The 27558-nt window shown below is 43.9% G+C and overlaps 1 protein-coding gene across 4 annotated transcripts in view; it reads left to right on the forward strand.

The window, feature by feature from the left end:
* Nucleotides 1-27248, forward strand: part of RAP1A (RAP1A, member of RAS oncogene family) — a 42440-nt gene extending 15192 nt beyond the window's left edge. For all 4 annotated transcript variants that reach the window (XM_037410168.1, XM_037410166.1, XM_037410167.1 and 1 more), the window contains exons 2-9: nt 4808-4878; nt 8834-8917; nt 12599-12667; nt 14250-14306; nt 15764-15904; nt 20874-21017; nt 24283-24398; nt 26533-27248. In XM_037410168.1, the coding sequence (XP_037266065.1) occupies nt 8861-8917; nt 12599-12667; nt 14250-14306; nt 15764-15904; nt 20874-21017; nt 24283-24369 (555 nt within the window). In that variant the 5' untranslated portion in view covers nt 4808-4878; nt 8834-8860 and the 3' untranslated portion in view covers nt 24370-24398; nt 26533-27248. The remainder of the gene's footprint in view (nt 1-4807; nt 4879-8833; nt 8918-12598; nt 12668-14249; nt 14307-15763; nt 15905-20873; nt 21018-24282; nt 24399-26532) is intronic.
* Nucleotides 27249-27558: the final 310 nt, after the last annotated feature.

Raw genomic sequence — 27558 nt, forward strand, 5'->3', positions numbered from 1 at the left:
GAGTGGAGCTGTGGTTCGGCACTGCTGGAGCTGGGCAGTCGGACTGGTGCGGTGCTGCTGGCGCTTTGCAGCCTGTGGTCTGACGAGTGCAGGTCCTCGGTGAAGCCAAGGGTACAGCCCCAGGTCCCGTGTTTCCAGACTTCATTGCCGTATCATTCTTTGTATTTGTTTGGGTTTTTTATTGTGGAAGGGATCTGCCAGTTTTAGTGTGATTTTGATCATCGTAAATCTTTCCTTTGCGAAAGTGCTGGATTTGAGTTTGTTTTGCAAACATGGCTATGAGCAATGAAAGGATTTTGGTAGGATATTAAGCAATGTTTAGTAGATGCTTTTTAAAAAAAAAAAATCCATCCCTTTTCATGGCCTGGTTTATAGTAACTTAAAAAACTGGCACGAACAACACTTACAAGTTCAAAATTAAACAGGTTTGTTTATAGTAGCCATGATCCAGTATTTAGCTGCCAGGGTAAAAATAACCAAGACATGTGGCTGTAACGTCCCAAGAATCTACTCCTTTCTCGGGAAAACGGGAAGGCGATGGCTGCTGGGGTGGCAGCAGGATAATTGTACTTTAAAGTCACATTGAAGTGACTCCAGACCGGGGGTGCTGGAGTTCACACAGACATCTGTGCCTTTCTCTCCCAAATCTGTAAAATGCTGACAGCACATTTCCCCATGGAAATATTTTGATTTCCGCATGTGAACATCAAACTGCTAGAAAAAGGGAGGTGCGGAGGATAAGCAAGCCAGCACTCAGGAGGTGTTTATTCTCTTTTTTTTTTTTTTTTTTTTTTTTTTCTTCTCTAAAGCTGAGGGAGTGGTGTTTGCTCCTTGCACCTCTCCCCTCTGTCTTGAGGACACCTTTCCCTGTCTTTCTCTGTCCCAGTGCATCTTTCTGGGGAACAGCAAGAGAGCAAAACAGATGTCGGGTTAACAGTGCATGTGGCTGTAGAAGCTGCACCTTGAGAGGCCGTTTCATGTTGTCTCTAGGGACTGATGCTTGTGGTTTGGGGTGTGCGCATTCGGTGCCTCGCTTTTCTGTTCCTTTTCACTCACCCTTTTTTAAAGTAGGGCTGCACATGGTGCTTCTTGAGTGAAAATGCAGTCTGCGGCGCTGAGTTTTCGTCTATCTTTAGTCTTACAGCTGAGACTTTGTCAGTGCTTTCACTAGAAATCCCTGTTTTCAAGTTTGTACAAATTAGATCCAGGCAGATGCTTGCAGCAAGAGCTGCCTGAATGTTCTCTGCATTGCTGTACACTCAATTCCTATTACATTTGGAAAAATATTTGACAAGTATTATGACAGCTTCATTATCTTTCTAAAAATTTTGATTTCTGTGGCTCCAGTGTGGCATGTGCCTATGGCTCTGGAGCATTGGAAGCAGAGCTACTAAAAAGAAATATTTTGAAAAAAAAAATAATTTCCTAGGTTTTCATTTAAACTTCCTATGATTCTGGCATTAAAAGAGGAACAGTTGTTTCTTTAATCCCTTGGAAGCTTTCAGAAATGCTCTTGGGAAGAGTGTGTAGCCACATAAACCCAGACAGCCTCATCTGGGACTGGAAGGACCAGGGACATGTTCCAAGGGCTTGTCTCGCTGTGCCCCCGCACCGCTGGCAGCGTAGGGCAAGCGTGCGACTGGGAAATACCGCCTTGTCTTCTGCCTCTTTATGGACGCATTGGGAGCAGGACAGGACCCTGCTGCAGTGGTCCAGTGTCCAGGGAGATGGTGGCTTTCATTGATTTCATTGAACTTACCCCCCACATTGACGGGTAAGTCTGCGCTCCCCAGGCTGCAGGCTCAGGAGTTGGCGCGTACTGGTTTCCACCCCGGCCAGGGGAGCCCGGAGTCGTCAGGGAAAAGGAAAATGCGAGGCTTCCTGCACTACAGCCCTTGCTTACCTATGGATGTTGATCTGCTACTCTGAAACCAGAGAGAAACACTGAGCTGTCAGCTTTTGGTAGTGGATAGAGACTTTGGTGTAGCTGGTGGCAATGAAGCTATGAAGGGCTGAAGGCAAAGGACCCTTCGCAGGCTGTAGGGTGTAGCCATGGCCGTGACTGCTATTGGAAGTAACATTGTTGTTGCAGTTCAGTCCTGGTGAGTTGTGATATTGCAAGTGGTACAGCCTTTTAAAGCACACGGACAAGGAGCCAGCAGGATTACTGGGGCAGGGAGACAGTGGTGCTGGGACCGAGTCTGCTCTCGAGGACTGGCAGCGTGCTGTATCTGCTGGCTGGGTACACCTCCATGCTCTCCCCTCTGCCCTTTTCTTTTTGTCACAGCTTGTAGGTGCTCTTCAAGCAGTGTCACACATGTGATGTCGGTGATGCCCGGGCAGGGCTGGGAGGACGACCTGTCCCCCTCATCCTGCTGCGGTTTGGGGCCAGCCAGGTGGCTGGAGGAGGAAGCGGGGGCCGGGGCACAGCAGGGCTGGTGCAGGAGCTGGAGAGGTACGGAACAGGATGCCAGATTCGTTTCAGAGGGACGTCGATAGCATCAGTGCCAGATGCTTCTGTTTCCTGTGTGCGGTGATACTGCGCCTGGCACTGGTGCGTGGTGCAGCTCCCCGCAGGGGTGAGCAGCCGAGATCATGCAGCTCTGCTGCGGAGGTGCAGCGTGGTTGCACAGGCGTTGTGTGTTCCTTACAAAAAAGAAACCTTATGGATTCCATAAAATATTTTTACTTCGTAGGTGTTGGAGCAGTCATTAGATTTCACTATGGCAGTGCTGATTGTGAGTAGTTAAGTGATGTTTTCTCCCCTTTAAAATCACTCAGGGCTGGGGGATGCTTTAAACACAGCTGGCTTTCTCCTACATTCTTGATATTAGAAAGTACAGTTTTCATCTCCTGAAGCGCGTTGCAAACTTGATACAACCTCAAATGGGGTTAGGCTGACCTCAGTTTGTCTTCTGAAGTCGTGTGTAGAGTATATTAGGGAGAAAAAGTCCACAGGAACATGGTGATTTGACTTAAGCAGGGCCCATCCCTCCTGCAGGAGAAAATTGTCTTTTTGTTGTGGGAAAAGCAAACTGTGGGAGATGAGGAGAGAACCCAGAGAGCACAGGAAGCTCCCGTGTGCTTGGAGCTCCATAGCAGCCAGCTTTCGGTGAGGGTTTGATTAATCCAGTTTGTCAGAGTGGATGTAGTCTGTTAATCTGTTAAAGTCTGGCTGTGTCTGTTTAAACCTACCTACTGGACGTGTGCTCAGCACACAGTGGAAGCCCAGCCGGTACCCCTGGTGGTGTTTCCAGCCCTGCTTCAGCTGCCAAGTAATCCAGCGCCTGCCCCGGTGGTTTCACCGCAGCACGTGGGAGCTGCAGAGCAGCAGATGCCTCCCCGTCTGCCCTGCCTCCCCCTTGCCTCTCAGTCCAGCCATGACCTTCTGACTCATTTAGTACCAACCCAGTTTTTAAATATCTTTGCTGATCTGTTATCTGTAGCTTGTTCTTCAGAAGCACATTTCCCCAGGTTTCTGGGGTAAAGCTTTCCCACGCTGGTGCAGGCACGGCATGCTGCAGGTGCAAAAGTGGCAGCCAGGGAGTTCCAAGTAAGTTGGAAGAAGGGAGGTGGGAGCCCGCCCAGATCCTGTTGACTTTCAATAGTAGTTGGTCATTGAACTGTTCTTTAAAACTCCCACGAGGTTAGCTGAACAATGAACGGTTAGAAATCAAGAGAGGATAGCTGTAAATATCTATTTAGGAGTGAAATCCATGGTATTGGGGTAGAAAGTGTTGTCAGAGGAAAGGGAAAAAGTGGGACTTCAGAAATCTGTGTGAACTTTCTGCAAATGCAGTCATCAAGTAACAGGTACAGGGGGTCGTGGACAGAAGCGGCAACTTTGCATAAATCCAGTAAAAACTGATGTAAAGGGAACAACAGACAAGCTATTTAGATAATGATTTGAAAACTGTGCATAAGAAGGGAAGTACTTTTCCCTGTGATGGCTGTCTTTTCCTACCATGGCTGCAGACTGTATTTTATTGCTATCAAATCTGGTAGGCAAAAATAAGGAACTTGAAATTTTTGTTTAAAAAAAGGAGGGGGGGAGGGAAACCCCAAAACCGCAAGTAACCTGTGCCTGTCAATGAAATCTCAATCCAACAAGGTGACAGGGTGAGCAGCCCTTGCCCGAGCCGATGGGAGGCAAGGAGGACCGAGCCAGAGCACGATCCTGCGCTGCTGCAGTTCTGCCACAGCCTGTCCCGCGACCAGAGATGTTGGAGCGCTGGCCCAGCCCGCCCTGAGCAGGGCGGTGGGGACGCTGTGGCTCTCGGAACGTGAGACTCGTCAGCTGTGGTTACTCTGCTTTTGGGCTGAAGCTTCATCACTGGATGTGTGAGATAGTGTCAGCTCAGCCATCCAGCTCCAGGCGCTGTGTAGCCCAGGGACAAGTTTTACTTCTTGCTTCCAAAAGCCAGTGCAGTCCTGTGTTAAACAGAAACATGAACTTTACAGTTGTGAGCTTGATTTTTACTTTTTAACCTAAGAAAGTTTAATGTTGTGTCTCAGTAACTGCAAGTCCAGTTTGTAAAGTGTTTTTTAATGACATAATCAAGTAGGAATTGTGTTTTGCCATTGGCTTCCACCTGACCCTCCCAATCTTTCGCTGTTGAGGTTAAATTGTATTGGAGTTCTTGTTCTTAAGGTAATTTGATTTGAGTATTCAGAAATCACGTAGAGCTCCATTGGTAAAGCAAAGAGCAAATTTTTTAACAGGCGTGTTGTGGTTTGAAACCATAAAGAGAATATTTGATGTATACACTGTCATTTGAAAAGTTATTAATTCTTCTTTTTCTTCCAGTCCCTTGTAGGGAGCCTCGAAAAACCTTCTGTAGGGGCTGCTAACACTGATGAGAGATCTTTTATGCCAAGGTATGAGTTTTTTAATGTTCCCAATATGTTTCAAATTAAATTGCTGACTTGGAAAACATTGGCAGTTGGGGAAATTTGAGAATTGATTAAGTGTGTAATGCATCATTTAAAATAAAATGTTGCCTGAATCTTGTTTCCTGTAGTGGGGAAATGAAACGCAAAGTTTTGGATTGTCTTTCCTGATGTCGTCTCTGCTATTGTACAAAATACAGATCTGTGATTACAGTCCATAGCTTTTCTTTTTAAGGCTGAATCTTCAGAGAATGTGTCTGCTCTGATTTTTATCTTTTTAAGAGTTGTATTATTGTCTTAATGGAGATTGTGTCATCGGTTAGGGCCAACGTTTCATCAGGTTATGCAAAACCATCAGACCACGTGCTGTTACACTGCCTTCTTCGCGTTGAGCCATGTATTTGCACCTCCTGTTACTCGTAGCTCTGTCAGTGTTTGGAGGAGGAAGGAGAAACTGATAAACACGAGCTGCCTCCTTCAGATGTATAAAACTGTACTCGTGCATTTGCATTTCACAGGGTGCATGTTGCATTTCAGGTCAGTGTGAAGTTCTTGCACCCACTCTCAGTGCTGTGTTCGCTTATCTTCTTTGTTCATACTTCTCTCTCCCCCACGACCCAAATTATAAACTTCTTGATAAACTGGTGAAATTTTTGTAAGTGGAGCGGCTAGTATTTGCATCAGGTTTATCTCTGAAGGGCTTCAGCTGTTCTCTCTGTGCCACCCTCCCAGCAGCCTCTGCCTGCTTCTTCCGCTGGTTGGGAAATACCCTGAAAGTTTTGCTGCTTTGTACCCTGATTCAGCCACCCGGTTGCAACAGGCTGAAAGATGATTCGTGCCGTTAAGAGAGTGCGTGAGTGCTTGGCTGAATAAAGGTGCAGGTGAGCAGGCCCTCAGAGCAGAGTTTCAGGTTCCAGCTTCATCTGTATTTACATTCATCTGCGGGTCCTCCTCAGAGATCCTTCTGCCATCTTGCCTGCACTGCCTTTCATTTTTGTATATTAAAACAAATGCTCTGTCTCTCTTCCTCACCTCTCATCTGTTCACAGGGTAGGACCCTTCACCATTCGTGTAGGAGCTGGTCATCTTAGGGCTGATGCTGTGAATAGCTGAGCATCTTTTACTGTCACTTCCCAGACAGTGCTGGGGACAGTAGCCTAGATGCCCCTGTTAAAGAATAAAGAAAAGCAGAGATTAATCCTGACATGTCGGGTGCTCTGCAGTGTAGAAGCAAAGTTTGTTAATTAATATAGATTAAATCCGAACCCTGCTAATTTATTACTCTGTATTTAAAATGGCTGTACAGGTGCTGGGTAGGTCGGAGAGTCTGATACAGCAGGGAAGAGGGAGCCTGCTGCGCTGGGCAGCGATGGGTTGGTGTGAAACACGCTCTGTGCCCTGCAGTTGTCCTGCCGCAGCTAGTGGCTGTGTGTGTATGGGAAAAGGGAGCATGAGCAAGGAGACACGCTCAGCTTTTGCTTTATTTTTGCATCACATCGTTCAAAACTAATGAGACCAGTTTCACGACATCTATGACAGCACTGAAAGTTACTTTCTTTTTTACAGTCTTTGGTGATCATATTCTTTTCTTGCCTTGAAAGAAACACTTAACACCCATAATTTCATTGCATTTTCAAACATTGCTGTTGCTTCACAGCATCTAACTCCACTACACAGAGCTCTGGATGGAAGTGAATGCTACTGTGTCTAACTGTATAGGTGGGCATAAACAGTTGCCAAATGAAAAGTTGGCTAGGATGCAGCATAGTAATTTCTTGAGCAGTCTATTCATGTTGTATAAACAGATAGCATTAACCGACTTGTGAAAGAACTACAAGATAATTAAGGCATGTGGGGCTTACAGTAATAAGGCTCATGCGTTTCAGGATCTTGGTTTCCTGTTGCACCTGAAAAAAAAAAAATCAGCAAATACTGTAGCGAAGAAATGAGAAGTTAGTCTTGTACTGCTCCCAGATGAAACTTTCCCACAACTATTTTTACTATAAATAAGAAGTGAAAGAGTTCACAGCTAAATTTAACCCTTAGCTTAATTGCCTTCTGGGTTTTCTTAGGTGGAACAGACAGTGGAACTGTAGGAAGATTAAAGGAAACTGGATCAATAAGTTGCATGTATACTTTACAAAAAATGCATCACCTTTTAATTTCTAAGGATTATCAAGGGGAAAATCATTGCTAATTGGAATTCCCCTTTCCTTCCCATCCAGTGTCATGATTTTTGAAAGAAAGGAAGTGAATGTTACTTGTTGCGGAAGTTTTCAAGCAGAAGAGCTTACAGCTGCCAGAATTTTAACCAGAAATGTTGTCAACTTACTAGAGTGCATAGATAATTGCTTGCTCTGCTTTTAGATATATTCAGAGTTATCATTCTGGAAAATCCCTTTCAGTTTGACTTAATTTCACAATTTCTCTGAAGTTAAGCAACGGCAGTTAATATAGGCTGCAAGAGTTGAAGAACCACCCCAGGGTGCTTAAAACTGTGGGCTGCTGCTGATAGCTTCAGCTTTATTCCCCCTTTAAAGCCTGGGTGAGGGATGGGCAGCTTGGCTAAGCGGGCAGGCAAACCCTGTATTTCTGTTCTTGCAAATGAGCTTACAGTTGTGCTGAACGGGCCACAGAATTTGTATGCCCCTCTCCAGCTGCACATGGGATTTTTATTTTTGTTTAAACCTGTACTTGTGTCACATTTAGACCATAAAACATATTGTGGATGAGGGTTAAAAGTAGGATGTTTGGGCAAGGTCTCCAGTGATGTGTTCAGCTGCTGCGCCCAGGCAGGGACTAGCTATGGGTGTGCAGCAGCACGTGGGTTTCCCTTTGCCTCTGTTTTAGAGCTTTCCCTTGGGAATTCAAATGATAGAAAAAAACCTGTCCTGATTTAATGATTATATAAATGTGAGACACAGATTGTCAGGGAATTGTCCACAGTTGCAAAGCTAAAAATACTATCCCTGTTCTTTGCAGACCGTTGTTAACAGCAGTCGACAAGGTGATGCATTTCTCTATCAAGCTACTTGCAATACATTTTGATTTTTAAAGCAATCTTCAAACTGTAGCCAGTGAACCCATGAATCCTATGGCAATGTTAGTTTGAAATGCCTTTGAGAAATGCAGCTTGCCCAGCCTCATAGTGCTCGTGTTTCTGAAGCCTTACTTGGGAAGAAAGCGTATCTTGCTGGGGAAGATAATTAGCTGCTGAGGTCATTGTTTGCTTGAGCTCTGTTGATAGGGACAGCCCAGCCTGGCTTATAATGTCAACATAGTGTAAAATGTTTATCACCAGCTTTGTCATTTGCCTTATTTGTCAGGGAATCTCGATGAGAAAGAGAAGTTTTCTGGTGCTGCATAGTGAGTTGAAGGAGTTGCAAGATTTCCATAAAAAGGCAGAGTCCTTGCTTGGGTGAGCAGAGAGGTTCTGCCTTGGCAGCTGTAAGTTAGGCCTGACCTTTTCCAGAGAGAAAATACTGACCTGAATCCTTCCCTGCTGGGGCTGGGTGGGAGAAGTAAACCTCTCTACTTGCATCTTTCTGATCTAATTTTCTTGTCCAACGCTCATTGTTTTATGCTATAAAATGCTGAGAACGCAGAGGACAGGCAGTGAGAGCTTGTGGTACCCAGCGCAGCTGGGAGCGGGTGCGTGTGGCTGCGCTGTTTGTGCCATGGTGTGTTCATCCTCTTCCTCTCACAGCACCAGCAGCCTCACCGGTCCGGCTTTGCGCATCGTGTATAACCTGGGGCTGTTGGAGCAGCCTTCTAAACATGAGAACCCAAGTGGAAAAATAAAAACCATAGCTGTTGCTAAAGAGATTTTTGTTCTCAGGAGTAGTGGGAGCAGGGGAGCGTTGCTGCTTTCAGAAGACAGCGCCATGTATTTGTACTATGCGCAGGTACGCTTTTAACTGTTGGCTTTCTTCCTCCTTTCCAGGTTGTCGCTATTTGAACAGACCACACCATGCGTGAGTACAAGCTAGTGGTCCTTGGTTCAGGAGGTGTGGGGAAGTCCGCTTTGGTGAGTTTTGGGAAGCAGTTCTGAAACCCATACACAAGCTTCAAACTTGGCCTCTGTCGCTGCAGACGTTTATGAAATGCATTGGGATATGTTACTTCTAACGTGTAGTGACTTCCATGTAGCCACTCTTACGCTGCTGAAGTAGCTGTGCATGTCATGTTTTGGAGAAGCGTCAGGTGATTAGTCACTGTTACAATAGCCAGCATTTCATTTCTGCTTCCTGCATGGTGTAATATTATAAATGACTGAATGGCTATATCCAAGTATTAAAAGGCTAACCTACACTGGGACAGGGAGTGAAGCCTCACTGTGCACAGCAGTGAATCAGGGATGGTTGCAGCCTTACGTACCTTGAAGGCTGTGTGTTTTCCATCCTGGATAGAACCTGGATGAAAAGCCAGGACTGAAAGCACAGGGCAGAATGAGAAAGGCACCTCCAGCGTGTTGCAGAGCAGAGGGTTGAGCGGACTGATGACACTTTGCAATCCTTAAGTACTTGTGTTGTTTCTAGTAAGAGGTTTACATAGCAGAGTTGATAGTAAAGCATTGTAAGAGAGATTTCTGTCACATATTTATCACAGATCAGTCAAGCAGCTCACTCCAACAAGAAAGGCGAAGAACTGGTCAAGTGTAAAGTTATCTTAAAACAAGGAACAACACTGTGTTCCTTTTCACAGAAGATGATAATAGCTGACCAGCCGTTCATGTGGTAGACACTGCTTCTTACACCATTGTTTATTCTGCTGAAATGGGCTGTTCATAATCTTGGTAAATCACCTGCAGAATCCAGATGAACAGGAGGAAAGATTATTCAATTAGGTATCAAATTTGGTATACTTTTTCAGAGATCCTATCCTAATCTTCAAAAGATGTAGGTGTAAAATTTTTTTGATACGCTCTATTCTTCTCGAGCAATTTAAGCAATCTGTATTACTTTTTCCACCAGCATCCCCTTGATGGACTATATTCCCTTTGTTATATGACATTGAAAACCTCACTGTAAAATGGGGCACTTTAGTAATAATGCTGTACATAAAAATTACTCAGTATCTGAAATACTTTAATTTCCTTATTTGTGATGTGAAATCTTAGTCAGCATCCATCTCTGGCCTTTTTAAAAGCTGAAATGCAAATACTGAGTCTGGTAAACAAAAGTTAAATTCCTTTTGAAAATCTGGGTGCTAAGTAAGCATATATTGTAATTCATATGCAACATTGATCCATTATGTTTGTAACAGGACACAATAAGTGCCAGTTAGCAGCTAAGAGTGAATAATATTTAGCTTTCAAGATGACTGTCTACCTATTTCAAGCCTTAGCAAGGAAAGGTTGCAAGGTGGAATTTCAGATAATACAGAGGTCACTTTAAAATTTCTTTATTCAAACAGTATAAACTAAACTGCCTGACAAAGGGGCTGGTGTTCGTTTTCAGTTGTGTGTTTTCATTGAGAGTGTAGGTTACAAGATGGTGTTGTTTCCCTGCAAATCCTCCTTATTGTTCTAACTCTTCTGTGCTGATACGATGCTGATTGTGCCTTTTGGTAAGGATGACGGGATAGCAGAAAAAACTTCACCGTTATTAAGGCACAGTTATTTTGTAACTTCTTTGTTTCCTGTGCAGTAGTTTTCTCCTGATTTCTGAGGGTAAAAATTTTCGGGAGTGTCAGTGGGTAGACAGTATTACCAAGAGTATCCAGTTGTGCATCGTTCTTATGTAGAGCTGGAAACTGAAGTTGGGATGCACAACCCCCAAACAAAGGGAAAGTTATAAAAATCTTGGATCCATGCATAACCTGAAAACAACCCCAGATTTGTATCTTCTCCCTGGGCCTCTCTTTCCACCTATACTCTGAAATACATCAGAGATCAAGAGTATTACGTAGTAACATAGGTTATGAATGAAGCTGAATATTGTCGTAGTTATGCTTGTGTGTAAGTGATGTCTGTGTGAACACACAAGCACCCGCTGAGATAACAAAAGTTAGAACAGCGATTTATTGGAAATAAAACAACTTGAAAAGAGAATGCGTGGGTTCAGTTAATTTTCTTTCAGAGCAATACTGTGTTTGTGGATATGAAATAAGACTCTTGAGTGTTACTGTAGAAAGTTGAAATGTCGTGAGTGGTTTGTCAGAGTCCCACAGTGAAGGCTGGTGCGCAAACACAGTTCCCAGAATAGAGTGGTACAGATGTGACAGACTTCAGTGCTCGAATGTTAGCCTCCTGGCAAATAGAAACCTTCTTTGGATCCTCTTTGATTAGCAGCTCTGCTGAGAATCCTAAAATGTCATCTGTAACCTACAATTATTATTATTGGTTTCCATTGCTGGTATAACACTAACCCACGTTAACAGTGGTATCTTAAGATGATGATTTTGCTGAGATCTGTTATCTGAAAGGCAGGCTGGGACAACCATTCAGTGTGACAAGAAAATATTGGAGAAGCAAAGGCTTTGATTGTTAGAGTGTGAAAGAGGTTTAGTGATACAGGATGATTTTTAAATGAGGTAGTGCTAGAAATCTTTTCTTCTTATGATAAAAGAAAGCAAACTGAAGAACTGCTCGGTTTCCAGCATACAGCAAGATGTTCTATGTGTATCTGGCATATGCCACTCAAAAAGCTTGCAAGTACTTGCGTGACAAGTGTGAATGCTCTTGTAGAAAAGTCTCAGCCTTCCGTCCAGATAAAATACAGCTTCTCAAAACAGGTAGCAACTTTGCAGGATTTGTATTTAAAAACTTGTGGGAAATTCAGTTGGCAAAAGGTAGTGGGTGCGTTTGTTGATTTTTAAAGAGACAAAATTAAGTGCTGGGATCTTGGCGCTTAATTTTACAAACACACACCACCTTGTTTTACCAACATCAGCGCAACCTCTGGACACTCCTGTGCTGCAGTACTGTTATTACAGGTTATTGTAGGTAAGAGCGTGGGGACGCGGGGCAAAAAGAAACGGCAAGCTCTGCCGTGCAGAGGACCAGTAAAGCTGCGGACTGACAGGAGCCAAAGCAGGCCACGCACAGAGCCTGCATGTCCAGAGACGGGCCACGTCCGAATGACAGCTGGGTGGAATGTTTGGAGTAGATTTGCTTTCAATAATTATATAGAAGAAAGGCTTCCTCTTTGAAATGAATGATGCCTCTTCCTTTAGTGGTTCAATACAAATTGAGTGTCTGGAGACACTCCAGGTTTAACTTGCTGCTCTGAAATATGTCTGTGCTCAGGGCATGTAATTCAGGGTAGCTCCACTGTAACTCTACTATGATTTGAGTTGAAATGTGGATTTTCCATACCGTACTTTTCCACACTGTACAGATTGCCAGATCTTCTGATTAAATTTCAAGTCTTCCATATTTGGTGTTTTTTAGTCTTCTAAAGTCAATGTGAAGTAAAGACATTTTTGAGGATATAATCTTCTATGAAAGAAGCAAGCAAGCAAATGGTTTACATTTCAAAAAAGTTTGGAAAAAAAGCCTGAATAAAGCGGTTCTTAAAACAAGAGAATGTATGCAAACTTTTAATTTTAAAAATTGAAAATTTGTGTGGTTTTTTGTGCTCTGTTGAGTTTTAACAGCAGTGTTGAGTAGTTTTTGTGGTGTTACTTTTTCATGAATTGCTTTTTGGTAAATGTTACTGGTCCTGTTCAGTTCACTTAACTTTTTTATTCTTTCCTTTCTCCTCAGACTGTACAGTTTGTTCAGGGAATTTTTGTTGAAAAATATGACCCAACAATAGAAGATTCATACAGAAAGGTAAAATAACATCATTTTTATTTCTTTCAAGTCTCAGAGAGCTCGCTTCTTTTTAATAGTGCAACAAAAGCTTATCGGAATGAGAAGGGATCTTTTCTGAGAAAATGTAATGGCTGCATAAAAGCGGAGCAGGAAAGCGATGAGTAGAAAAGCATCAGTCTTGGAAATGGTTTCATGCAGATAAGTACTCTGTAAAGCCAAAGGGAGCTTGCTAGCTTAGGGCATCAGAATGCAATCAGACAAATTGTATCGGCTACTATAAAGCTTTATTACCAGGGAATGACAAATTTTGCTGTTAATTGGGCTGCTCCCTAACTTAGCTCTGTTTAACAGGAGGATTAAACCTGTGTTACTCCATACATCCAAGAGCTTTCACTTTAAATCTCCGGTGACTCAAGTTGAGGCGGTTTGAGGCTGCAGCTCTCCACTCTTTGCCTGTTTCTTCATTAGAGGTTACTACACCTGCCCAGAGATCAGTCTGGTGTGTGTTCCTGAACCATCACCAATTTCCACTTGTACTGGGATATGAGCTGTGGTGGTTGGCAGGTGAATGTACTGCCTGTCCTCCTGCCAGTGCTTCTGCTGGATGCCTGGGGATAGAAACAGCTCAACCAAACTAGGGTCAGACTGTTACTCAGATCTGTTTGCTGTAATTTGACATATAATTATTACTTCAAAACATAAAAGATACCCGTATTTGCTACATGTGTGCTACCTGTAGGAGTTGTTATAGAGGATACATACACCATTCATCACAGAGGTTATATTACTGTAGCGTAGCAGTTGCCTTTTGTTGTTTTCTTTTAGGAATGGCTAATTTGCCATGTAGTATAAATGCATTCTGCTTGGTTTGAAGGCATATAGAATTCTTTACAGCTGTTTTAGATGCAGGCTTGTAATTGCTGAGCAAAAGTCCTTGTTAGGATCCCTGATGCTGCCATGTTACGTAATTCTACCAACAGAGCCGCTTTCTTCACTCGATTGATGTCAAGTAATCCATTGTTTTACAGATTAGCATAAATGTTACCATAATTAAAGGCACCAAAACATAAAACAAAATCCTGTAGCATTTGTGCCTGTGATAATTAAATGTAAATTGTGTGATGAATTCTGCTTTTAAATTTATTTGACTTTCCTGGAATTACCGTTGTTGGATCTGAGACATTTCTCAGTGAGTGGAAGACTTGCTAAGCCTAACTGTGAGGATTACTAAATATTTTACTTTTTCTTTTTCCTTACTCCCTTCTCCCCCAGCAGCAAAAAGAAATTGAAGTTTAAGGTCCTTGGATTTGTAAGGGTGGATGTTATCTCACTTATGTTGAGACGTTTACAATGAGCTGCTCATTTAAGCCTTTGTAATCAGCAGAGTCCCTGAGCTGACCCAAATGCCTGGCTTGGGGCATAATTAATCCTCTAATAGTGGTGCTTCTCTTAGTGTTGGTGAAGTGCAGCTGGGCAGCTTGCTTACAGAGCTCTTTGCGACAGAAGTAAAAATTAAGCTGAGATTCCTCTTGCCTGTCCCATTTCAGACATTTTAGTTTTAATTGTGTTTGTCTCTTCTCTTTTTTTTTTTTTTCCCCAGCAAGTGGAAGTAGACTGTCAACAGTGTATGCTTGAAATCCTCGATACAGCAGGGACAGTAAGTATAATTTCTTTTTCTAATTGGTATGGGGTTTCTTTGTTAAGAATGAGATGATGAGATGTTAAGATTACAACTTAGACTAGAACAGTAATCCGGCCCAAGCAAAACCAATAGATCAGCTGCAGTAATTTAAACGGGATGCTTTTGTTAAGCAAACCAAAACCCAGCGTGGTGAATGAGCCTTCTGCAGCCCTGCCAGCAGCGTTGTGAACCTGTTGCCAGCTGGTGCCCCAGTGTTGGGACACAAAGGTTGGTGCGTGCTGTGCCACTCACCTCTGCTCTGCCATCCACCGTCGTCGCGCTATCAGCATACTGATACGGGATAATTTTACGTGTGAAGTCTGCAGGTGGCCAGAGCACACAGACACAGACTGAAGCTGCTTCCAGGCAGTGCATAGGGAGTGCCTCACAGCAGGTCGCCTCAGCGTACGTGGAGAGGATTGCACCAGTAAAGATTTTGTACCTGCCAAGGAATACTCCTTTACCCAGGTGGCACCTTCCTGGCGCTGCCGTTGCAGCTTTGGGAGGCCCATGTCATCCTTCCAGCCTGGGAGCAGCCGGGGCTACGCCGCGGCGCCCTTTGCCGTGCCAGTGTCGCCTACTGCCACACCAGTGTCACCGACAGCCACACACAGGCCTGTCACTAAGTAAACAGACCTTGTAATGGTTGAGTGCACATCACAAGGGGAGGACACGCTCCCTAACAGTTAGTTTTATTTAGAAAGCTTTGAAAACTATCAACAGCAATGTGAAGGCGTGGAAGCAGAAATCATTGTTACACAGTTCTGGTAAAGCTTCCTTTCAAAGGCTTGGACAAAGGCAGCTCTGATCTGGTACAGATTTTCCAGCCTGCTCTTGCATTTCATTGCATTGAACCTTTAAGCCACTTTCATGCTAGAGATGACTACTGTACAGTTGCGTATGTTCAGAGGTGGTCAGGCAGTGCCTTCCCACGCAGTCGTGCTCACAGTAAATCGTGAGTGTGGGACACCTAGGCCTGTTTCAATGTGGTGTTAGAGGAGGAACTGAATTTCCAGTCCATATCTGTTGTCTGGGGAATTGTTGCGATGGCAGACTCGTGCTTAACACCATATCAGAAAATAAATGGAAGATCACTACAAAATATGTCAACCAAATCTTAATACCTTGTATTATATTTGGGGCATACAACAGTCTGTCTGCAGATACATTTTCATTGCTCTTCTTGATCTTTTTCCCATTTTTTCAAGAAGTCTTTTTCTCGGGGGGGGGGGGGGGGGGGAACAAAGCGAAAGAGATGTGTTAGTGCTTTTATTAAATTTGCATGCATCAGTAGATTTCTGTAAGGAGTAAAAATATAAATGCATGCTGTACGGTGATTTATTTTTTTGTCCATTACAGTAAAAGTGTTTCTTTGTAAATGTTCGTTAGCTGCATTCACTAGCTAATTATTTAAAAAAAATATTTGATTCCAGGAGCAATTTACAGCAATGAGAGATCTCTATATGAAGAATGGCCAGGGGTTTGCACTAGTATATTCTATAACAGCACAGTCCACATTTAACGACTTACAGGACCTGCGGGAACAGATTTTACGGGTTAAGGACACTGAAGATGTAAGTAGACTATTTTTTTCTTCTGCAAATGGTTAAAATGTGTCTGTAAGTAAACATCCAGGAGTTTGTGAGCAACATTTCTATGAATATTCTTTGCTTGTATAGCAGAGTTTAGCGTCGAAGGAAGTTTCATTAGCATTGTTTGTTATTTTCAGTGGTGGTGTTTGAGGTCCAACACCTGCTGAGGGGCATAGTGAAAGCAGATCTTCACATGTGCTGGGAGCTGTAACAGTCTTTGGAAATGGTGGGAGCTGATTGAAAACATTTAGTTTCTGCCCCGCTCCTTTTAACTCCAGTATTTGCTTTTTCTTCTTTAACTGTGCTTTAGTGGTACTTGATTTCCCTCAAAGTTAAGGAAAAATAACAGTCGAACTCGCCAGTAATTATGTTCTTAGTAGGTGTGCAGCTCTCTTAAAGGAGACTCTAGCATTGCTTTTCCCGAATGTACGAAGCAGAAGTTGAAGTCCAAAGCCATGGCGTCTCCTGAAGGTCAGCTGGGAGGGCTCTCCAGCTGGAGCGGGGCGGTGTTGTACGCTGCGCCCTCTGTGCCCTTCACAGGCGTACGGGTCGTAATCCAGGTTGATGAACTTGAACTGCAAATAGAAAGGACACATTCAGCTTATTGGCCAAACTGTGCTTTGTAATTTAATTGTAATTAGTATTAACAGCCTTTTTTTTTAAAAAAAATCACTGAATGTTCCTTTATTTTCATTCCTCTGTGCAAGAATGCTGGTAAGGAGGGATGGGAGCCTGTTTGGTCGCCTCCGCTCCAGTAACTGAAGCGGTTTGTTAGACCCCAAGCCCTGGGTCTTGTCGCGTGAAGTAGAGATGCCCTTACTGCAGCTGTGCGGAGTCTCTTGGTTTGTGAGCTCCACCCAAATCCGTCAGAACCAAAACTTCTACAGGATTTTAGGTTATCCTGTGAAAATGTGCTTATCCCTTTCTGAAGGACAGGAGGATGCTTAAGGGTCTGTTGCTCCTGTGACATGCACGTGTGAGCAGGGAGGGTTCAGCTTCGCACTGCGGCGTGCCCGTCCCTGTGAACGGTGACGGCACTCTGCAGGCCACCCTCAGTCTGAGGCTTTTAAATTCTCAACAGATCTCTTCGTTCATTCTGTCATACAAAATCTGTAACCCTAAGGAGACCACACAGTTAATGAATTAAATCATTAAGAGACTCTGAAAGAGCCTTGGCTAGTGATGCAAGGTCATAATTTTAGTTGTTTAAAACCCTTTTAAAATAAGGAAAAATTACATTAAGATAGTTTGCATTCAGTCCTGTTTGACAGAAGAAAACAGAAAACTATTTACCATGTTTCCAGTTCAGGCCCCAGCTCCCACAGGGGACTCCTTGGTGGGTTTTTAATTTCTAAACATGTGATGTAGGTGAGATTGCAGGTGGCTTTTGCTGTGGTAGCCATGTGGCTGGTTGGACATGAGTGGGAACTCTTGCTGTGTAGGCTTCCTCCAAAGGAAGCTGAATTTTATTTTTTTTTTTTTTTTAAATTTTTTTTTGCCTAACAGCTGGTAATGTATTCAGGGGTTTGCCCTGAGGAGTGTGAAAAAGATTGTCTGTTTTTTTCCAGTGACAGTTTAAACGTAGCCACTTCGATGCCGATTGCTTTTGGGTTGTGTCAGCTGCCGTGCGGCTCCGGAGCGGAGCGGTGGAAGCAGCAGCCTCTTGCTCGCAGCCCTTCTCTCCGTCCGGCGCTGGGGCAGCGGTGGTGAGAGGCAAACAGGGCTGGCACATGTATTTAGGCCAAATCCTAAATAAGCAGTGTGCATTGTATTTCAGTGGCCATTCAGGAAGGTGCAGTCTGAGCAGTGTGTGGTGACGGGCGCAGCCCGCAGCTCAGCTGTTCGGCGGCCGAGGGCAACCGCTCGGGCTGCTTTGTTCTCCTGGATCTTCATTGTCCCGTATCCCGATTACCTTGTTTTGAATGGCTTTGGTTCCCTCCTTGGTTTAACAAGCACAACTTCTATTTATGCAAAACTGATTTTCATTTAGGTAGGGATTATGCTTGCATAAATCCCTGGTAACGCGAGTCCTTTATTAGCCTCTCGCTCAGAGCCCAGCGCTTCGCTCAGCTGCACTCGCTGGAGGGGAATTTGCACTGTAAGCTGGTCAAGTTCGTCGGACAATAGAGACTGTTGCTTTCATTTTTACTTCAGTGATTTGATTTAATTATTAAAATTCACGTATTTATTTTGTTAGGGAGATGTTACTTGTTGAATCCAAGCTTGAGAACCTTTTGAACGTTGGAGCAGCGTTCTGCTGAGTTAGGAAAATGCACTCCTCCCTGTATTTACTCGCAGAACTTGTCTTTTTAAATCCCAGTATTTAAGCCATTAAATTATCTATGTCTAACAAAGTTTAAATTTCAGTCTTCTACATGAAATAGTAAATGATCCAAAGCTAGTTGTTCATCAAACTCTGGGTTTGGGTCCATGGTGAACAGTTAACCTTCTGAAATAACCCGATGCAGGTTTTCATGTCTTCCAAAGGTGCAGTGTTTACCCAACTAAGTATCACCCTTTTTCCCTATTGTTTCACATCTTTTATTGCTGAACATGTTGAAAACACATTTTCATGTTTTGGTGTGAGAAAATTTCTCTTGACTGTCTAGAAAATTGTAAAGAATGGGATTAAGCTGATACAGTTGTTAATACCCTGTCAGTCTCTAATGCGAAATAAGCTTTTATTTGGATTTGCCTCATCTGTATTGTGACTCCAGGTTTCTGACGTAATAAGTAAAACTTCTCAAAAATAAATATGTGATCACTTTCTAATCAGTGTGGCTGTGAGTTTTAAATACAGAAAATAATCTTGAGTGTAGTTGAATCGGGAAGAGACTACAAATACTAACATTGAAGTAGATAAAAAATGTACAGTGTGTTGTAAATTACCAAAGGAAGTGGATAATGATGTATTTTCCAGCTGGAAAGTACTCATTTTCTGTTCAAAGAATTAAATGTTTCAGGAAATGGAGCAGGGTGCACGCCCATTATCAGCAGTTCTTTAGGTATTTTTTTCTACTTTTACACAGTGTAAGGGAAACAGGATGCTGTGCTGCTGTGTGCACGCAGTGTGCTGCAGCGCGTCCTGCAGACCTTGCTGTGGGCTCGCCTTTCAGAATCCACCTGAGCCCTGGCTCTCTTGCCCCTTGCGATCCAAGAGATGCAGGTGGTAAAAGCAAACTTCAGACTGATAAGTAACCCGCAATTCTCAGGCGTAGACAGTCCTGAACTGTGTGTCTGTCTCCAAACTGGCTGTGAAAACGCGTGGGCTGGAGCTGGGGCGCGGTGTCAGGCTGGGGAGGGGTCCTGCAGGAGGGGCTGCACTGCGATCTCATCACCGTGTAGGTATGGAAATGGCACCGGCGGGTGGGTAGTTTGGGTTGTTACAGAGAGATTTTTTGTGTGTGTTTTGAGTGGGGTTTCTTTTTGCTTGTTTAAGGTCTTTTCTACCCATTTGTGACCTCTTGGTGAGCTACAGTTTTGGTAGAGACTGCCTGAGAAGCAGAGAAGGCCTTCTGAGATTATATATCAGGCCTTAATTTCTAAGATGTCTTAGTACTAGTTTTAATCTTTTTGCCCTATTTCTTTCTGCTGAAAGAGTTTTAACTCAGTATCTAAACGTAACTGATGAGAGCAAGTCTCCTACTGCTTACACTCACCAGTGCTTACCCTGATACTTTGAGACAAATGGATTTATAACTTAATGAGTGCAGATTGTACTTGGCGCTCCGCACTGCACCAAGCAAATACAATCACCGCCCCTGTGAGAAACCAGTGAGCTATGGCTGAGCAAGAGCCCTGTCCTTTCTGTTGCCCCTTGTGCCATTTGTGGCAGGGCTGTCAGCCAAGGACCCCTCCTTTCTGCGCAGCCTGATGCAAACACGTTGGTAATAAGCATTTACCGCAGCCAAGGTCGTTTTCCTACGGTATTAAATTTCTCTGCTTTTCTGTAGGAAATGTCACAAGGAAAATGGTTTCCCCAAGGCACTTTCTTTCTCATGAAGGAGCGAGAAGGTGACTTGCCCAGACACTTTAGAAGGCCAGCGGCTTAAGGAGAAGGGCAGGTGCCCTTTCATCATTGTCTTGGACAAATGATTTGCCTGTGTTTGCCCCATGGGTGTAGGATGAATCTGTTGAACATGTATCAAATGTTTGTTTTAATATTGCATGAGGTTAGTTATTGGAAGCGATGTGCTTTCAGGAGCTGAGCTGCTAGGTGGTCACTAGCTGGAAATTTTAATTACTCGAAGCTGGCAAATACCAAGCACAGCGTTTGTGGCTTTTGTACTGAACATCCTCTTTTCTGTGTGCATGCAAAACATGTCAGTAGTGTGATATTGTGTTGAACTGAGAAAGGCAGGTCATCCTGTGCACAGGGCTGTGGGAGTGCTTGGCTGCACAGGACTGTTCCTTTTTATTCCGTGTCCAGGGAAGTGCTTTTCGAAGGTGTTTCCATTTCTTGCTGTGTGGCTTGACAACAGGTTGACAAGACAGGTCAGAGGGGCTGAAATGTATAATGTGTGTCTTAAAACACGTGCTGTATGTTCAGTTGCCTGAAATAGATGAAGTCGGCAGGCAGTTGAGCCTACTGTCCTGTGAAGGTCCTGAAATGCATTTCAGTTGGAAATGAAGTTTTTTACTAGAATGGTGTTGGATATAGAGACCAGAAAATAAATCTTTACTAACTTTAGATTATGCTGACAAATTGCCATTTGGTTTTACGGTGTCCTCCATGTGTTTAATTTTTGTGAACCAGGGTGTCTGTAGTATGGACTTTCTTCCACCCTTTCCCAGCAGTCTGTCGGCTCTGCTGACCTTCTGATTTTCGTTGGGTTTCATACTGTCTGTATTTTCCTCCCTCCTCATGTGCCTTTGGAAGCCATAGTATTACAGTCCATGTTGTACATTAACTTGCTGATGCATCTCTTGTCCTTGCTTGTCTCCTCTTCAGGTTCCAATGATTCTGGTTGGCAATAAATGTGACCTGGAGGAAGAGCGTGTAGTCGGCAAAGAACAGGGTCAAAACTTAGCAAGACAGTGGTGTAACTGTGCCTTTCTAGAATCGTCTGCAAAGTCCAAAATCAACGTTAATGAGGTAACTATGAACTGTTCCCTTGTCTTTCCTACTTCAGCATGAATGCTGCATTAATCCAGCATGTGGTCCTTCATATATCTCTTGATCGGGAAGATTCAGGATGATTCTGAAATCTCAGCCTGAGAAAGTCTTGCAACGCAGGGTGTTAGCTACTGGTTTCTGTTTGTTTTAAGGAGATCTGCTCCTTTCTCTCTGTAAGGGTGGGTGACTTCTGCAGATAAGTGCTTTCTATAGCCTATGTCAAGAGGGTGTGAATAGCAGAGGGTCCTGAGTAAGCCCAGTTAACTAGATGACTCTCAGATAAACTTTATCTGGAAAGTGTACCTTTTCAAGATAGCTGCTGCTGCTATGTAGAAGGTGGATTATGCCCCATTGTATTACTTGTCGTGCTGTGTAGTGCTGGCTGTTTCTGAAGTATTTGCCTTTCACATTCCCGGTACATCTGGCTGCTCAAGCAGAGATCCCATCACGGTCGCCTCTGTTAAGCCACTAACATACTAGACCGTGTCCAGACATATACCTGTTTAAGCAGTTTCCCGTGTTTAAGTGAGAAATGCCTTTGCCATCGGTGTGCCTCCTACTGCTACCTGAGGTAGAGTAGTTCTGCTGAGGGAGCTCTGCTTGACATCAGGCACCAAGTTTTTATTCTCTGCTGTGAATTATCTGACTGTGACAGAGGCCAGGTTTCCAGGCACAAAAGCTAAGGTGACCCCATTGAGCATAGCTGGTTTGGTGCCAGGAGATAACTGGGACCGTTTAGGAGGCTGTGTGATAAGCAGGAGCAGTCGGATCTTGGACTGGACCCAGCGTTAAGTTGGCAGCAAGCGGGACATGTGCAGCACTGCAGCTACCCTGTTGAAAGGGAAGGGAGCTCGGGGCTGCATGAATTGCAGCTCCTGTGGCTGGGATTAGCCTAGCTGTAGTGTGCACTAATCTAACCCGGTAAATATAGCTCGCTGAGCTAGACTCCTGCCAGAAGGGATTTTTGTGCATGTGTGTGTGTCTGAGCTGTAGTAAAACCATGACTGTTAATGAGGAAACTAGCGGCTCCGTCGTTGAACAGATCACCATGGAGTATAACAAGTTCTGGTTTTATTTGTATTTCCACAGTTTGTGCCAGATACTGACCTCTCGTTAGCCAGAGGTGCCTTAAAGCTGTCCCCAGAGCTGTGTGGGAAAGGGGATTGTCCCACGGGCAGAACACTGAGCTGTCCTGGGGCGAAAGCACGCCCATGGTTTACCTACAGTCAGCCCTAACATGTGAATCCTGCGTCTCCGTATTTCCCTGTCACGTCTACTGCCTCCAGTGACACTCAGATCATAGAGAAGAAAATTATCTGGAAGATCAGTTGCTGGTTTTAGTGTGATCTTAATTTTCTAGGTTTATGCCAATTTATATTGTCTAGTTATGAAAAGATGAGGATATCAGAGAAGAAGCACTGTGAATCGAGCACCTTACTCTACTGGTTATTTGTTCTGCTGGCTCTTGGACTGAGGAAACATTTGCATTTTTCTAGGTTTTGGTTTTGCTTTTTCACTACTTTTAGACTTCCTAACTTGCTTAAAATCTGGGCTAAAGGGAGATAAATTTCTGCACGCGTTTGCTGGAAGTGAGACAAGCCTTTCATCCAGATAGTAAGTTTTTAATACAGTGTCAATCTCTGTAGCAGCACTTCAGGTGTCCTTCTGGTGGTCTGTGTGATGCTCTTGCACCACGCTGACTTTCCTTAGAGACAGTGGCATTCCTCAAACCTTGTTGCAGACTTCTGTACTTACAGTCAGTACTAGCACTTAAGTGCTCTAACTCTGAATTTTTTTTTTTTTTTTGAGGGATCTTTTCCCCTACCTTAGCCCTGAGAAGGTTAGAGGGGACTGCCTCAAAACATTCAGGGATCTCATTTGCCAGAGCAGAGATGGTTGGTGCCTCCAGAAATTCTGACGACTCCTGCACATCATGATCACGCTCAGATTATCCTGGCTCTTGTTTGTAGAGGCTTAAATACTGAAAGCTGGTTTGCATCAGCATAGGAGATGCCACTTATTAATCGGTTTATCCTACAGAAACTTTTCCTTTGTATCTCATCTGTACACTTTTGAACATTTTGGCTGTGTCCTCTTGCGAGTACAGACTGCTACTTTTGCTGGAATCTTACAGTAGAAGACAGTAGCATATTACAAAATATTTTCCATGAGAACTTGATAAAGCCACTTGTCACGTTCATTTATTTGCAACTGTTTAACTGTGTAGGGGTGCTTTTTCATGTAGGTAGTAGCTGGAAAATCTTAAACTACCAGTTGCTGCAATTTGTTATAAACTGTTTCTTAATCTTCTGAATTTCCTTGGAATCAACAAGAATTTGTGAGCTGTCAGCCACTCCAGGAAGGAAGAAAGTAAACAAGGACAAGGGTGGAGCCTTCTGGAGGTTTAAATATTTCTCCTCAATACTGCGACCCAGCTCCAAGCATTTTTGCAAAGCTCATTTTGCTATAAATGGGTTGAGTATTGCTGGGGAAACAACTCACAGCAAAAGCGTTCACAAGAAACTTGTATCTGCAGCTGAAAGAGGCCCCTGTAATCGTCCCCGTCTGGAAATGTCTGAGTTCAGGGCAGATGTTTTGCTTCTACTTGCTAGTTTTATTAATAAACTCAAAAGATTAGACCAGGCAAAAAGGTGAAGTGATTAACAGCTCAAATCTGTTTGGCAAAGGGGGAAATTATCACAACATCCTATGCAGCGGGTGAACAAAGACTGGTTCTGAAGGTGACAGCCAAGGAAAAAAGATGCCTTTCCATACAGCAGTGAGAACATGCTGCTGCTGGCGAAGCAGCGCTCTGCCGAGACGCTTACCAGCCCAGGGATCACCAGTGAGAAGATGATCCTTAAGGATATTATGTCTGCCTTCTAAAAAAGCCTGTTGTCATTCCTTTTCTCCCACTTTTCCAAAGCAAGGGACTCGTTGCCATTTCATTGCTGTACTCTCTGAAGCCTCTGGTTGTATGCAGCCTGAAGGAGAAAGCTGGATGCTGCAAGATAGGAGTTGCAAGATGCAGCTCCCTTATATTCTGCACGCTGCTGTGAGCTCTGTGCTCTCTTGTTCCATGAGCGGCTGCTTGAAAGCATGTTGGAGTAAATGCAAGCAGTTTAAATGAATTGATAAAACTGCAGCCACCAGGAAAGAGTATCCGTTTGCCAATCTGCCTAATTTTTGACATGTGTAGTGTTTTTATCACTTTGATTTTTCAATTTGTGTTTCTCATTTTCAGATCTTTTATGACCTGGTCAGACAGATAAATAGAAAAACACCAGTGGAAAAGAAGAAGCCTAAAAAGAAATCATGTCTGCTGCTTTAGACTCTCATCACGCAGCAGCTCTGAGCCAGGTAAGAGGTGTCTGAATTCTTCCTGCAGCTCAGGCGCTCAGACCGTGGGCTGCTCCCAGCGGAGAGAGGACTCGCTGCCCTTCCCTCCACTCCTCTTTCTTCTGTCTGCTCCCAAATACAAACTTCTGCAGTTGTTGGACCTGTTTTTTTAAAAGGTCAGTGGCGCTGACTGACCTGGCAGAGCAATACCTGCTTCTCTCCCTTTCTCCTTTTGCTTGGGTTGATGAGTGTGACAGCAGGAGCTTCCTTTTTACTCTTGCAGGTTCTTCCTCTGTGTTGTGACACTGCTCTGAGCCACCGTGGCTCAGTTTTGCTTCCTGCTTATCCTCTGCTGAAATCTGGTAGCATCTATATGACTTGTGTTATTGCTGCAGCTGCTGCCTCAGTCCTAGGTGTTACAGGGCCGATAGGAGATTGGTTTGGGTGGGACATGGATATCAATGGCACAGAAATAAAAAGCTCCCCACCAAAAAAAAAAAAAAAAAAAAAAAAAGCCACCCCGAGGTTGGACATAGTTATAAATAATCTTCCTGTGTATCTTGGCAGGGTACTCTGTGTGCCTGCAGCTGTTCCATCGCACTCCTGAAAGAAAACAGCATTTCTGTAGCTTCAGGTTTTGGACAGAAATACCACCTAGGCTGCCCTGTGAGCTGTCAGCGTGTTAGCACGCGAGTGTGCCGAGTGTGCTGCGTGGCACTGTTCTGAGCAGAGAAGGGCGTTGGGTGAGCGGCCCATCTCGGTGCTGGGCAGTAAGACATGGGCAGGCTGCAAGCAGGTGGTCCTGGGCCCTGGTTGTAGTGCAAAGCGCGTTCAGCCTGCGAGCGCAGCGGGCATGCGTTGGGGAGGAGTAAATGCTGCACCGGCTGCCGCCTCTGTCATCCTGGGCTGCGTGGGCTGCCAGCTCCTGGTGGTGTCTGTGCCCCAGCAGCAGCTCTGTATTCTGCTCTTCAGTTTCATGAATAGGTGCAGCAGAGCTGGCAAAAGCAGCTCAAGTACCCGTGTCCTGCAGTGTTCCAGACAAACTCCTGGCCATAGAAGGATTTTGGGAATTCCTGAAAGCAGGTGGCTTGCTGTCTGCTGCCAGATCTGAAGTTCATGCTCTAGATGGCCATTTACGTAGCCTAGGTGTGACTGAGTAGGGTAAGTGGAGCTGTGCAGTTAACCTGGCTTCTGATGACTTAGAATTAGTATCGTATCCTGAGCTTTGAATGCCAGAAAATAATAGCTTAGGGTTGTGGGGAAACAATGGCTTTAGGAAAAGAAACCGAAGAGCCCGTCTTGGAGTGGCTTTTCCTGTTCCTCAGGTGATAAGGCTGAATTTAGCTGGTGTGCCGTCAGCCAGGATGACTTCTTGGAGACGGGCTTCCCCAGCCGCGGGGAGAACGTGCTCCGTGCCGGGCTTGGCGTGGCTCTGCCATCGCCCTCCTGCCCGCGATCCCGCGCTGCGAAGGCCGGCACCAGCAGCAGTGTGGCACTGCAAGGGCAGCACGGCTGAAGGAGTTCTGCCGTTCGGTCAGGCACTGATGAGGCTTCTTGTAACGTTGCCTTCTACCCCAGACCTGCTCGAGATGCTCAAAATATTTCAGGGTCTCCCTCGTTCTTTGTAAATCTCTTCCCAGTTCATTGCCTGCTTTTGACAGCTGGTGTAGGGCTCGGGGCGGTCTCCAACTTGTTAGGCTTTCAAAGCATTTTAAAATATAAAAGGCAGAATTCCTCTCGCAGAAACTGTTTGTCCATTGCTGAATTCAAAACCTACTTGGAGGCCGCCCATCTGGAAAGGCAGGTGGGTTGGGAGGGGGCTGTCGTTACCGCAGCAGGAAAACAGGGCGGTGGCTGTGGCTGTGCTGCTGCCGTCGTGATAAAACAAGAGCTTGTTTCTTGAGGAGCTGTAGTTTCCAAAGTCTCGTCTCTTTTGTATCTCTGAACTGGGAGGATGGTAGGACCAAACCCCAGCACAGGGGGAAGATAAGCAGCTCGTGCTGAAATGCTGCGTGTTTTTACAAGCCTGGGTGCCGGCAGTTGTCTGGGGAAGCTTTTGGGTCTTTGTCCGAGATCATTCATCTCGTCGGTGGGATGAGAAACATCCCTCCATCATCTTTTATTTATTTATTTATTTATTTATTTTCTTCTCTAGATTCAGGAATGAAGAACTGTTGCCTAAATGGAAAGTGCCAGCATTCCCGACTTCAAAACCTTATGGAAATTAATAACATATCTGAAGAATCTTCTCCTGTTTTTATATACTACGAGAAGAAATTAGATCTTAAAATGGTTTGCACACAGTCCCTGGGAAAAGAAATTGCTCTGTGTATATCTCTTGGAAATTTAAGACAATAGTACTCCTCCTTTGCAATAGCAGTTAACAGATGTGAAAATAAATATAATTGACTCTAGTGTATGATTATACAAAGGAGCATGGATGCATTTCAAATGTTAGGTATTGCTACTATAATTAAAATTTCATATTGACCATTTTATCATAATTTCTCCCCATCGAGCACTAAAAATATTCCACCATTATATCTATAACTATAGATATATATTATCTGAAACTTCCCTTTGAACTCACTGCAACAAATAACTTTTTGAGTCATTGACTTCATTTTATATTTAAAAGTTACGGAATATCATTATTTTCATTCTGCCATTGTATTCTAATTAAAAATGTTTGTGCATAATGCTTTGGAAAAATGGGTCTTTTATAGGAAAAAAACTGGGATAACTGATTTCTATGGCTTTAAAAGCAAAAATATATAATATACTAAACCAACTCTAATATTGCTTCTTGTGTTTTACTGTCACAGATTAAATTACAGCTTTTATGAATGATTAAATTTTAGTACATTTTCATTTTGTTTCTGTGTTTTTGTTGCGGTTTCCAGGCTTTGGTTTTTATCCATGTTTTGTGAATTCCTCTTCCATTCTGGTAGATCAAGTATTCTGTTATCACAAATGCCACCCCTGTGCCATCATGCTGACGCGATGTCTTCACGCCCCCTCCGTGTTGGATGTATTTAATCATACCACACACTTCAGTGCAGAAGGCTACTTTTAATTACTTTTGTATATTCTTTTGAACGTTTAAAGATTGTATTCTGCTGAAAATATTTCCTCTGTACAATTCTTTTTATATGTACAAATTTGGTTTAATACCGTATCC

This window comes from Falco rusticolus, chromosome 17 (genome assembly GCF_015220075.1).
Source record: "Falco rusticolus isolate bFalRus1 chromosome 17, bFalRus1.pri, whole genome shotgun sequence".
Taxonomy (NCBI): domain Eukaryota; kingdom Metazoa; phylum Chordata; class Aves; order Falconiformes; family Falconidae; genus Falco; species Falco rusticolus.